The 13,506-nt window shown below is 36.3% G+C and overlaps 1 protein-coding gene and 1 pseudogene across 1 annotated transcript; both read right to left on the reverse strand.

Annotated features, from left to right (window-relative positions):
* Positions 1 to 170: 170 nt before the first annotated feature.
* On the reverse strand, positions 171 to 4,160 carry LOC107902586 (uncharacterized). The gene is made up of 5 exons (XM_016828740.2): positions 4,095 to 4,160; positions 3,856 to 4,011; positions 3,343 to 3,580; positions 2,102 to 2,448; positions 171 to 1,973 (listed from the first exon to the last, which is right to left on the reverse strand). The coding sequence occupies exons 1-5, from the start codon at positions 4,158 to 4,160 to the stop codon at positions 171 to 173; spliced, it is 2,610 nt and encodes an 869-aa protein (XP_016684229.2).
* An 827-nt stretch (positions 4,161 to 4,987) lies between these two features.
* Positions 4,988 to 10,070, reverse strand: LOC107902587 (VQ motif-containing protein 9-like; annotated as a pseudogene).
* Positions 10,071 to 13,506: the final 3,436 nt, after the last annotated feature.

The raw sequence follows: 13,506 nt of genomic DNA on the forward strand, positions 1-13,506 counted from the left end.
CAGTCCCATACTTTACCCTTTTTCAACAAGTCCGTCAAGGGTGCAGTGATCTTGGAGTAGCCTTCAATGAAACGTCGATAGTAGTTTGCTAAACCAAGAAATGACCGTAATTTTGTTACCTTGGTTGGTGGCTCCCAATCAGAAATTGCTCGGACTTTGCTTGCATCCATTCAGATCATGCCACCTCCTACAATATGGCCAAGAAAAGGAACATCTAGTTGGGCAAATGAGCATTTTTCCTCTTTGACATACAGCTCATTTTCCCATAGGACTTGGAACACCTCCCTCAGATGTCCAACGTGTTCCTCAAGCGTCTTACTATACGCCATAATGTCGTCAAGATAAACAACCACAAAGCGATCTAAGAAAGGTTGTAATACCTTATTCATTAGGGTACAAAATGTTGCCGAAGCATTTGTCAACCCGAACGGCATCACCAAGAATTCAAAAGACCCATACCGAGTCACACAGGTTATTTTGGGCTCATCCCCTTCAGCTGCTCTCACTTGGTAGTACCTCGATCGCAAATTCAACTTAGTAAACCATCTCGCGCTACCAAGTTGATCGAACAAATCTGCAATAAGAAAAATGGGATACCTGTTCTTCACAGTGATCTTATTTAATGCCCTATAGTCAATGCACAATCTTAAGGACCCACCATGCTTCCTTTGGAATAACACTGGCGCACCAAATGGGGCTTTGGAAGGTTTAATGAACCCGACATCTAGAAGTTCCCTTAACTGCTTCCGCAATTCCTCCAATTCAGGCGGAGACATTTGATATGGTGCCCTTGTTGGCGGCTCAGTATTAGGCAACAACTCAATCTTGTGATCCACCTCCCTCTTCGATGGTAATGTCTTGGGCAACTCCGTGGGCATTACATCTTGAAAAGACTGTAACAGCTGCTTCACTTCCTTTGGAATTTCCCCCTCGAATTTCTCATCCACATTGTCCCTTAAAGTGGCTAAATAGGAGACTTCGTTTCTACGTACTCCTTTGGCAAATTGGATTACCGACAATGTTTTGCCTTCCATGTTTCCCTTTCTTTTCATTCGCACCATATATCGATGGTTCAAATCAGAGATCGTCATATAATTTTCGGAAGGATGAATATCCATATTAAGTCGGTCAAGCAAACTCAATCCTACCACAAAATCATAATCATCAAGTGGGATTACCTTAATGGTTATCTTGCTTGTCCACTCGCCAAGTTTGAGTTCCACCCCTTTAGCTACACCCGTTATGGGAATAATTTCTGAGTTCACCGTTTTGATTCGACCCGAATCTTCCTCCACTTTGAGATCGAGTTCCTTTGCCATCTCTTTGGATATGAACAAATCGGATACGCCAATATCAACAAGGGCATTCAATCTCTTGTCTGCCACAATGATATCTACAAACATCAGCCCATTACTCGTCTTGTCTTCAACACTACCCAATATTGCGCTAAGACTTTTGGTGTCATGATCGCCCTCTTCGCGCGCTTCCATAGCTTTGAAAGCGGCCCTCTTTGGACAAGCACTAAACCTGTGTGGACCTTGACAAAGATAGCATCTCATTGGCCCTTTCTTATCCCATGGTCTACCATCATTATCCCTTAGCGCTTCGCCATTTCTTTCGGTTTGCTCTTTGTCTCCCCCACCATTGCCTTTGGGTCTAGGCTTGGGCTTGGAAGCGTCACTATTGTCAAACTTCCTCCCACCAACTTCGTAAAAGTTTTCTGCCTCAACCATGGCTACGGTCAAATCAGTAATACCTAGGCGATGCAACTCTTGTTTAGCCCACATTTTTAGCCCATCCTCAAACCAATAAAATGATTCTTTCTCATTCAAATATGAGATCTGAAGCATCAGCTCACTGAACTCTCGCACATAATCTCGAACGGTGCTTTGTTGCGTAAGCCGGCGTAACTTAGCACGAGCCTCCTTTTCAGCATACTGCGGATAAAACTGTTTCTTTAACTCTCCTTGGAACTCCTCCCAAGTCCCAATAGCTGTTCATCCACATTTCTCATTCGTGGACCTACGTCGCCACCACAAGAGAGCAACATCAATAAAGTAAATCGAAGTAGTGTTTACCTTAGTGGCATCGTCCTCAATGCCCATTGCTCTAATTCCCATAGGAAGTTGTCCACTTCTCTCGCAGACCTAGGCCCCTTGAACTTCTCAGGCTTTGGAACATCAACATGACATTGCTTCAGTCCTGAAGCTAACATCCCACTTCCTAGAGCGGCTTTACAGATTGTGAGCTCCCCCTTAAGCTCAGCAATCTCTTCTTTCATGGTAGTCACCAGGGCCTCAAGAGCTTCGTCCCTTACCGTCAACTTGTCCGAAGTGGAACTAAGAGTCTCCAGTACGAATTCCTTGCTGTCTTCCCTCAGTTCCTCCATACGGGTCAGGACCACTTCGAGTGTCTCCCTCATGTCACCAATAGACTCCTCGAGATTGACTACTCAATTTTCCAAGCTCGACAACATGTCCCTCGATCGACTAGCCTTTCTAGCCCTCTCACGGGTTTCCATTAGCTCATTCTCACCAACTTCTCCCGACATCCTTTAATAGTACTTTTGAAAAACTTGGCTCGGATACCAACTGTCACGGACTTAGGATTTTTACCTCACAATTCGTGCAGCCTTAGGTAGTTTCTTACTCCCAAAAACGCCTAAGTCAGCCTAACTCCCACAAGTTAAGGATTCAATTGAATTCCCCCTTTGAAAACAACACAAATGAAAGCACCTCGAAGATCAAATAGAGATGATCGAAGAACGAAATAAGAACAAGCCACAGAATATCAAGAACACAAGAGAGAAATTAGTTTGAGTGAATACTCTCAAGAACTCTTATTACTCCTCAAACTCAAGTGATTTACAATGAGGGGAGAGGCCTCTATTTATAGTAGAGCCTCCCAAATCCAGTGGTACAGATCAAGTACATGAATGGCTAAGATCGAATGGTATCTACAAATCAAATCTCTAAGATTACAAAATCATATCTTCTAATATTACATATCAAATCTACGATTCCATATCCTCGAAGATTATGTTTCCATATGTGACGAGCTTGTGGATGGGCCTTCAATCTCTTCAAGCAATGGGTCAGTCCGATCGGGCCAAATGACCTCCTTCCCACTTGATGGATCACATGAATGTGTCATGGTTGCGGGCTCCCATGCGCAACCCATGACACAATGACATGCGCCGCCGTGTTAGCGTCTCTTCTAACAAATCGGAAGGTAATCTTCTCAAAACATCTCACATAATCCTTAATATCTTGGATAACTGGGCTTAGTACCGATCTATCCACTGTTTTTGAGTTGGTTTTTTTATTTTTGTTAGCGAGTCACCTTTAATTTGAACAGCTCGGAACCCCATCTCTACTGCAAATATATCCGCCCTTTCACACGCTCGAGCCTCTGCTATAAACGCGTCAGCTATACCAATATGTGGGTAAGTACATGCTCCCATTATCTGGCCTGAGTCACTTCTAGCTATAGCCCCAAAAATGGAACCTTTGCTTGCTGCATGACACGACGTATCAAAGTTAATCTTTATGCTACCCATTTCTTGAGGCCTCCATAATTCCTGTTTAGCAAGCAGCAGTGGTAGCCATAGATCAGCAATGGTCTCAATTTCCATCAATTTAGTTTTTATTTTTAAAAATATCAATTTAATCGTATGATGGTTTTTTTAATTTTATTTGTATAATTAAAATATTAGTTTAATAAATTACAATTCATAATAAAATTTATAACTTCTGATACCAACTTACTCAAAAATATTATGAATATAAATATTTAAAAATTTTGAATATAATTGATCGCATTACATTTGGAGGATCTGCTTCAGCCATTCCATACCAAACCTCCCCACAGCCCATTATTATTGTCATCCATTTTCATGATAAAGAAATCTAATCTGAGGCGGTACGGTTTATGATAAAGCACACGTGGGCACTTTCTTTTTGACCCACCGAGATCGACATATATTTGCCGGAACTTCCCACCGTGGTTCCACTACCGTTTGAAACAATTTAAATGTAATCAGCTGACAATGATTACATATCCTAACCGATTGCCTATGGGAACAAAGAACCAACCCCAAGGTTTTGAACGTTCAGTACATCAATATCACCCACAGTATAATGGAGTAACCTCTGCTCCATGAGAAGTCTTCACCCTCACACACCATTGCTCGAAAACCACTACTATCATTTTATATTCTTATATAAAAAGTCTGATGCTTTACTGACGTTAGCTTCCCTCTCCCAATCATATATAATCAAAGATGAGCAGAGTTTCTTTTTACGTCCAAATTTGATCAAATGAAATGTGTGATGCGAAAGGTTGTGGGGAAGGTATAAAGACATGCCAATCACTAACCTCTAAAATAAATACATGTGAAGCCGTTTACATACGTATGTAGGAATGTATGGGTACTCGCTACATATTCAACTATCAGATAGGTGTAGGGCCATCCATCATTAATTAATGGGTACATGCCACATATTCAACCCTAAAAGTCACATACAACTTTGAATATATAGAGAAAAGAATCCAAACATGTTTTGAATATTCTTGTGAGTGAAGGTGATATAAAACCAGTATTAATTCCTCTCTTAGAAGTTCCTCCATAACTGAATATTCATTTATTAAAGAACCTAGCTCTGATGGTATGCAATTATTTTTTCCCAATCTAGAATACAAGAGGTCAATTGAACGTCCTACTCCAACAGTAATTAGGCAATCTGGTCAAAGAAAATAAAACAGATTTTAGGTTATACACTATATATTTGTATTCAAAGGCATTGAAAAAACTTCGGTGACAACATCTATCGCCTGCTACAGATCTTAGTAATTGTTTTTTTAGTATGTTTTATTGTTCATATTCAAAATTTATGAATACCTAAATTACGAATCCTTACAATTCAGGAAAAAAATTGATCAAAGTAACTTGATATCTATAGTAATTCCATGTTTAACAACCAAAAGCAGAAACAACAACTTATCTTGTTATTGTCCAGGAAATTGAATATTTTACATCCATAAAAGGCTAAACCAAGATTAATCATATTACTAAAATGTTTAACAAATACCTAATTTTAAAATTGTTCACAACCCAATAAAGTTTCTGTCATAACAAGAAAATTGTAAGAAGAAGGGAAAAAAAGCTTCTAAATTCTGACTAGGGCGAGAAAATTTCTTCCTTTATCCGACCACTGGTAACTAAATAAAATCCTCCACCAACCTAACCATGTACAAAAGAAAACTGTAACGCCGTAATTTTTCACCTTTTTAAGGCTTAACATTTACCTGAACTTTAAATTTATCAGAGACCTTGCCATTTTGGGCTCGGAACTGGTACCGTCGACGACAGCGAGAAATCTAATTGACTCGAATTCGGAGAAAATAGCAAACTTAGGGAAAGTAAAAGATACGGTGACCGCGGAGAGTTCAGGCACCCAAATGGTAGTGATGATGGCGATAACTGTGACTGGTGTATCCCCTTTGATGGTACCTGCGGCGGTTGTTGTTGATGTGGCTGTTGCGACGATGAACGTTGTTACTGCTGCTGTTAAGGGGCGGTTAAGTTGTTCCGACGGGGTGAGATGAGTGAGAAAAATGGTGGGAATCCCGAGAATTATTTTGGAATGGAATCGACAGTTGAGGGCATGGAGTTCTGGAAGTATCGCAAATAGACGGAGACTGGTGATTCGATTGCCGCGTGCACAACAGGAAATGGAGGGAGTGGCGAAAGAGGCGTCGCAGCAGGTGGCCATTGAATGAAGCTATTACCAATGGGACCACTGATAGGAAGGGTAGGCAGAGAGCAAGCCGGTGGGTTCATGTTGGGGACGGCGTAATTAATCATGGGTCCTATAGGGCGATTGCTAACGTGCGCCAATGGAGGAGGTCGGATCCTCTGAAGCCGAGAGCTTTGTGGTTTGGGTTGGTGGATTGGAGGAGGAGAAGTAGAGTACCACTCGTGAGCCGGTGAATCGGTTAGCTTCTGTACGACGTCCCTGAAGTTGTTTTTGTTGATGTTGTAAACTGGTGGCTGGTTCTGTTGAGCCTGGAGACTGCTTTTGTAACGGCCCAAATTTCAGTGATATCGGAACAGTGATTTGAGATCACTAAATCCGACAAGTATGTTTAAAAATTTAATAAATTAATAATTATGAGTCAAGTGTAAATTTAGAAGAATTTTGAATTAGTGAATTTTGTGTAAAAAAAAAAGAGAGAAAAGAATTTAATAAGTAAATTGGGTCTAAAATGAGGTATCGAGACCTTGAATTCATAAACCGAGCCATAAATATTTTTAGAAATATTTATGGAGTGTAAATAAGTTAGTATTAAAGTTTCGTCAAGAAATTTTAAGATTTCGGTAGTTAATTAGGTGAAAAGGACTAAATTGAACTAATTGTAAAATTGTGAGATGTGATTAAATAGCTTAAGTATTTAAAAAGATGGATTTAAAGAGCAATTAGACCCAAAGGTTAATGGCTGGACGGTTTGGGTATGAAATAAGCAAGAAAACAATGTGAATAAGGGGCAAAATTGGAAATAGCATAAAAGTTAGTAATTAAATAATGATGTAATTGAAAAATCTAGACATTTTCTTCATCTTTCTCAGCCAGAAACATCGTACCAGGTCTCCTATGCTGGTTTTTCATATTTTTACACCATGTAAGTTCAATTTTTACTATTTCTCAGTAATTTTTATGTTTTGGTGACTTTTACAATTAGGTCCAATCATCTAATTCATTAGTTTTTGATTTGGTGGGTGAAATTGGAAGTTAACCTGGCTGAGTAAGGGTAGTATATGATGAATTATTATGAAATTGAAGTTCTAATTTCATATTAAGGTTGTTTTATTAAGTCATTTTGATAGAAAATGGTATTTAGGACCTAATTGTGAAAAAGTTGTGAATTAGATGTTGGTGTTGAAATTGAGAATATCAAAGGTTGTGAAATAATTTATAATGATAAAATAAAGTGTTAATTGAGAAAAAATTAGTTCAATTGATGGGTGAATTGAGTAGGGACTAAATTGTAAAAACTGTAAATTTTAGAGTAAAAGTGTAATTTCAAAATTTGAACAGCATAAATTGTGAAGTGAAGTAGAAATAAAATAAATACTAATGAGTAGAAATAATTTATATTATAGATCAAGAGAAACGAGATTCAAGTCGTGATCGAGGGAAAAATAAAGTTTACGAGGAATAGGCTCGATTGCTAATATTTTATATCGAGGTAAGTTCATATGATTTTTAATAATGCAATGTGTAATTTAATGTTTTGAAATGAAAATTTCATGAATGATATAGTATATTATTGTATATAAAATGTCATTAAACTGTGATAATTGTAAAATGATATTTGAATAAAAGTACAAATTAAATGGAACAACGGACTTGAGTACTTTCATTCAGTGGCTAAGACGAATTGACGGAAAAGACCATGGTTGGACCATGGCAGCATGTGAAATGTGATTTCCGTATAAGACCATAGCTGGGCTATGGCTTCGGAGAAATGTGATTTGTGCTTCCGTATAAGACCATATCCGGGATATGGCATCGGTGTGATATGTGCTACTGTATAAGACCATATCTGGGATATGGCATCAGTGTGATATGTGATCCGTATAAGACCATGGCTGGGCTATGGCCTCGGTATGTGATATGTGACTATGTGCAAGACCATAATTTTACTATGGCATTGTGATAATGAGGTACTCAATTCCGTAGTTGTTCCCTAATTTGATTATGAACGAAAATGTAAAATGGCCCGAAAAGATTAAGAATTGGTGAATACTATGAAAATGACACGATTTGGAATAAGTTTTTGATACTTGATGACATTGAGATTATGGATCTATGCTTATGAAGCATAATTATGTATTCTTACCATGATGGATGAAATGATATTGTATGGATTTAGTGAATAATAGTGGTGAATGAATAAATATGGCCTTGGCAGTTTTGGATTACTGCAGTAGTGTATCTTTTGAAATTCACCATAAATTATGGAAATTGAGTTAAGGGCTGAATAAAATATGAGATTAAAGCCTGATGAGTCTAGTTTCATATAGAGGAAACGGTGCATGCAATTGGATTTTATATTATAAGATATTTAAATTGTTGTGAGACAGAGTTTGAATGACTTCGAGATCCCTGTTCTGATTTTAGAAAATCATTAGAAATTGTACAATTGTGGTGTTTTATCTTAAAAGCATGTTGGTAATTGCTTATTAATTTCATATGGACTTACTAAGCATTTATGCTTACTCCCTCCTTTTCATTCCTTATAGTTTTGACAAGCTAGCTCGGAAATCGGGAACGGTCGGAGGCCCACTCACACTATCCGTATACCATCTTGGCATAATGGCTTGTATATTTTGAGTATGGCATGTATAGCATTATAATCATTTTGTATATATGGTCTTATGATATGGTTATTGAGTGGTATGGAAATGCTTGGTAATGATTAGCCATTGGAATGGCTAATCATGATCATATTTGGTGTTATGTATGTCAAATTGCTAGTTAATCCATGGAAACCATGAAATAGGTAAAATTTACCATAAAATAGATTCAGACAGCAGTAGAGATGAGAATTTAAAAAATCACTAAAAATAGTAGAAATGGAATTAAATAATGAATAAGTTATGGAATCGAAGCTTGATGAGTCTATTTTCATATGGAAGAAGCGAAACAGGTATATGATCTATATTTTATGAGATGTTTAAATTTTTGTGAAACAGGGCCAGAGCGATTTCTGGATCCCCTGTTCTAAATTTGGAAATTCACCATAAATTTTAAAAAGATAATTAGAAGTCATGCTTTATATGTACAGATTCCTTATTGAGTCTAGTTTTATTAGAAACAAACGGCATAGTCATTTAAGCTCTGTACAGGGAGATATCTGATTCGTAATACACAGAGGTCAGAGTAGTCGAACCCTGAAACAGGGGAGACTTTAACTAATAAACTGTACTAATTGGCCCAACCAAAAATTCTAGAAAAAAATTAGTAGATAGATATATGAGTCTAGTTTCAGGAAAAATTTACGGAATAGGATTTCGAATTTCGGAACTCGAGATATGAATTTTTAAGCAATTATGATGCAGTTGGACAGCTTGTCCGAATTTGTTTAAGTGCTCAAATAAGTTTAGTAATGCCTCGTGCTCGACTCCGGCGACGGTCTCGGGTAAGGGGGCGTTACAGCTTTGGTTAGGATTCTGTGGCTGAGGATGAGGCTGGGAGGGATGAGATTGCTGAAGCTGAGGTGGTGGCAGCGCTTGTGTGTGGTCAAATGAAGACTTTGTAATGATAGGAGGGGCGTTGGCTATGGAGGGTTTGGAAATTTTGTGAGAAAGCTTGTTGAGATGCTTAAGGTAATGATCGCGATCGTTAATATTGTTGACATTCGAGCTACCGATGCTACCGGTGGTGGTACTGATGGTGGTAGAACCACCAGAAGAGTGACAGCTTCTATCTATTTCCAAAAAAAAAAACCAATCTTTCTCCCCCTACTAAAACTCCCTTTCTCTATCTGTATCTAAATCTATAATGATCAATTTGTTTATGTAAAACAATAAAAACTATTTTTGTTTCGGGTGGACTAGTAAGCTTTGCTTTCATTATGGGAACAAAATATTATTTTTAAACCCCAAAAAAAGAAAAAGAAAGATGATTTTATTACTAAACATTTGACAGAGTGAGAGGAAAGAAAGAAAAGTAAAGTAGCAAAAGAAGGAATATGTTTGTCTCCTGGTCTTTGCCTTTGTGCCGCTGTCTAATCTCTCTTTAGTTTCTTTTTTTTTTTCAGGGTTTTCTAGGCATTAACAGGAAGGAGGGAAAAAAAAGGAACATGACCCGTAAAAGAAGCCAAGAATACCTCTTCTCTAATATATGGTGCTGGGCGATTGTAGGAGTAATATGTGATTGCGGGTGTCAAACAATGTTGTTCCTTGTCGTGTTCCGGGTGACCGAGTTTTTAAACCTGAGTAACTCACCAACCAAGCTGTCAAAATGGCAGCAGCCACCACCACACACTACTTTCACCGGTGTCATTTTCATGTAAATCTCTCTGTTTCGACCACTTATTTACTGCACTAGGTTTCTATATGGTGACTGCTTGTATGGTATTTTCTTTTCCTTTATATATGTAATTAATACAAAAGAAGATGCTTACTCAATTTGGAGGCCAAAAAAAGAAGACAGGAATTGAATTTTATTGGGTGTGGGGTTGAATTGAAAGGTGTTTCCTCTAATTAATGTCGTGGCTGTTGGATTTCCAACCAAGAAACAATTGTTGGGTTTTTTTTGGAATCTGGTCAAAGCTCCGTTAAAGAGGATCAATGTGAAACGGACCGCAATTTTCAATCCAAGTTTGGTCCTTATTCCCTTGTACGCCAAAACAAGGCTGCAAAAAGGTCTTTTGCATCCCCCAGGGTATTTTAAAGGGGTAATGTAATAATTCACACTTTTAATCTTATAAAATGTTTAATATGGTATATGTACCTTAAAAATATCGAATATGTCGTCTGTAATTTTAATAACTTTTCAATGTGGTGCATGTATCTTTTTTAAATGTTTAATGTATTCAACTATCAATATATGTTTTATTATTGTATTTAATATTAGCACCAATAGTAAATTGTTGAATTAACCGATAAAAATTCAATACATAATTTTTTTTTATAAATCATCAAGTCCATATGGATTATATAATAACTTTAATTTAATTTTGTTTCATTTATTTTTTCATATAAGATCATATTATACATAAGGACTTGCTGATTTTAAAAAAAAAACTATATATCAACATTAATAATTTAGTACTCCTATTTTTATTATAAAATTTTATTTTATTTAATTAAGTTTATATATGGTATAGATAGGTACTAATAATAAAGTATTAAATTTTTTTATAATTATTTAATACATTTACGGTTGAATATTTTTAACTCTACAAACATATTAAAAAATCTCCGCAAGTCCTTAATATTTAAAAAATTAAAAACTAAATAAACAATACATGTAAAGGTTTTAAAATCGATATATCAAATAATAAATTTTAAAATGTATATAAATATATAATATTTGAAATACAATTATAAATGCCAATAAGTGTTGGCCCCATCTTTCTGACTTGTTTGTGAGATTTTGTTTGTCTTTCTTTTTTATTTGATTCAAATAAGCATAGCCTTAAAATTAGCGAGTGATAGATCCTAGTAATATTGTTGACACTAAGCAAGTATAACTAGTTTTACCTAGTAAGGGAGTTGAATGGGGGAAAGGACATCTTTTCAACTTGGAGATTTGATCAAGAAGCATGTAGGAAAGGTTTATCACAAATGATTGTGATTAATTAATAACCTTTCAAGTTTGTTGAAAGTGAAAGCGTTAGGAAATTTACGTCCGTGGCATATCCTACGTTTCATATTCCTTCACGAATTACTATGACTAAGGATGTTTATCAATTGTATTTAGATGAAAGGGCTAAGCTAAAACAACTTTTGAGAAGTTCCTGTTCTCGAGTTTGCTTAACTAGTGACACATTGACTTCTTTGTAAAGAGTTAATTATTTGTGTATTATTGCTCACTTTATTGATAAAGATTGGAGATTGAATAAAAAGATTTTAAACTTTTGTCCAATTTTTAGTCATAAGGGTGAGTTTGTTGTGATGGTGATTGAGAAATGCTTGTTGAATTGGGGGATTGATAAGTTGTTTACTATCACTGTTGATAATGCAAATTCAAATGATGTTGCTATTAGTTATTTGAGAAAGAAATTTATCCCTCGAAAGGGTTTAGTACAAAATGGTAACTACATTCACATGAGATGCATGCCACACATTGTGAACTCTATTGTTGTTGAAGGCTTAAAGGAAATGAATAAATCTGTTGAACGTGTTAGGGGGCTGTTAGATATTGAGGCAATCTCCAACTAGATTACAAAAGTTTAAAGAGTGTGTTGTGGTAGAAGAGATAGAGTGCAAGAAGATGTGTCTTAACGTTTGTACTAGGTGGAACGCGACCTACTTAATGTTAGACACAACTTAGAATTTTGAGAAAGCTTTTGAGATATTTGAGGAGCAAGAGACAAATTTTAAGGCTGGACTTGAAAAAGGGAAGAGTTAGCCTTGTGCGAATGATTGGGCTAGTGTTAGAAACTTGAGGGGTTTTTTGGAACACTTTTATGAAGTAACTTTTCGTGTTTCCGACATTTCATATGTCACACCTAATACTTTTTTGATGAGCTTTCTGAAATTGATATCCTTTTACGAGATGTTCAGTCAAATATTGATGTTGAATTTAGTGTTATGGCCATTAAGATGAAAGACAATTATGATAACTATTGAGATGATATTGATAAGATGAATTTGCTTGTGTTTGTTGCTTGTGTTTTAGACCTTAGACAAAAATTGAAGTATCTTGAATTTGCAGTTAGCGAAATGTTTAATGCTAAAAAAGCTTAAGAAATGATGCAAAAGTTGAAGGGAGCTTTGTATGAATTGTTTGATGAATATAAGCCTCAACTTCATAGTGCTTGTAGTCAATCAAGTATGGCAGCACATGTTTCTCTTGGTGAACCACAACAAAAAAATAAAAAGGCATATGCAAGCTTTGTATAAAATGCATGAGTTAGAAAATGGTGGTAAGGATAAAACGTCTGAATTGGATAAGTATCTAGCTGAGACTAATGAGAATTTTGTTGAAGATTTTGATATTTTATTATGCTGGAAAGTAAATAGCCCTAGATTTCCAATCTTTCAAAGATGGTTAGAGATGTGTTAGTTATAGCAGTTTATACGGTTGCTTGTAGTCAATCAAGTATGGCAGCACATGTTTCTCTTGGTGAACCACAACAAAAAAATAAAAAGGCATATGCAAGCTTTGTATAAAATGCATGAGTTAGAAAATGGTGGTGAGGATAAAACGTTTGAATTGGATAAGTATCTAGCTGAGACTAATGAGAATTTTGTTGAAGATTTTGATATTTTATTATGCTGGAAAGTGAATAGCCCTAGATTTCCACTCTTTCAAAGATGGTTAGAGTATAGTTGCTTCAAAGTTTGCATTTAGCATCGGGGGTGTCTGTTTAATCAATTTAGGAGTCATTTAACCCTTAAAACTGTACAAGCTCTTGTGTGTATTCAATATTGGATTCGAAAATCATCATCACAGGAAGACATGAAGAAGTTTTGTATGAATTGTTTGATGAATATAAGCTTCCACTTCATAATGCTTGTAGCCAATCAAGTGTGGCAGCATATGTTAGAAAATGGTGAACCATAACAAAAAAATGTGCATGCAAGCTTTGTATAAAAAGCATGAGTTAGAAAATGGTGGTGAGGATAAAACATCTGAATTGGAGAAATATCTAGTTGAGGCTAATGAGAATTTTATTGAAGATTTTGATATTTTATTGTGGTGGAAGGTGAATAGCCTTAGATTTCCCACTCTTTCTAATGTGGCCAAAGATATGTTAGCTATATCGGTT

Source organism: Gossypium hirsutum, chromosome D05 (genome assembly GCF_007990345.1).
Source record: "Gossypium hirsutum isolate 1008001.06 chromosome D05, Gossypium_hirsutum_v2.1, whole genome shotgun sequence".
NCBI classification, from domain to species: Eukaryota; Viridiplantae; Streptophyta; class Magnoliopsida; order Malvales; family Malvaceae; genus Gossypium; species Gossypium hirsutum.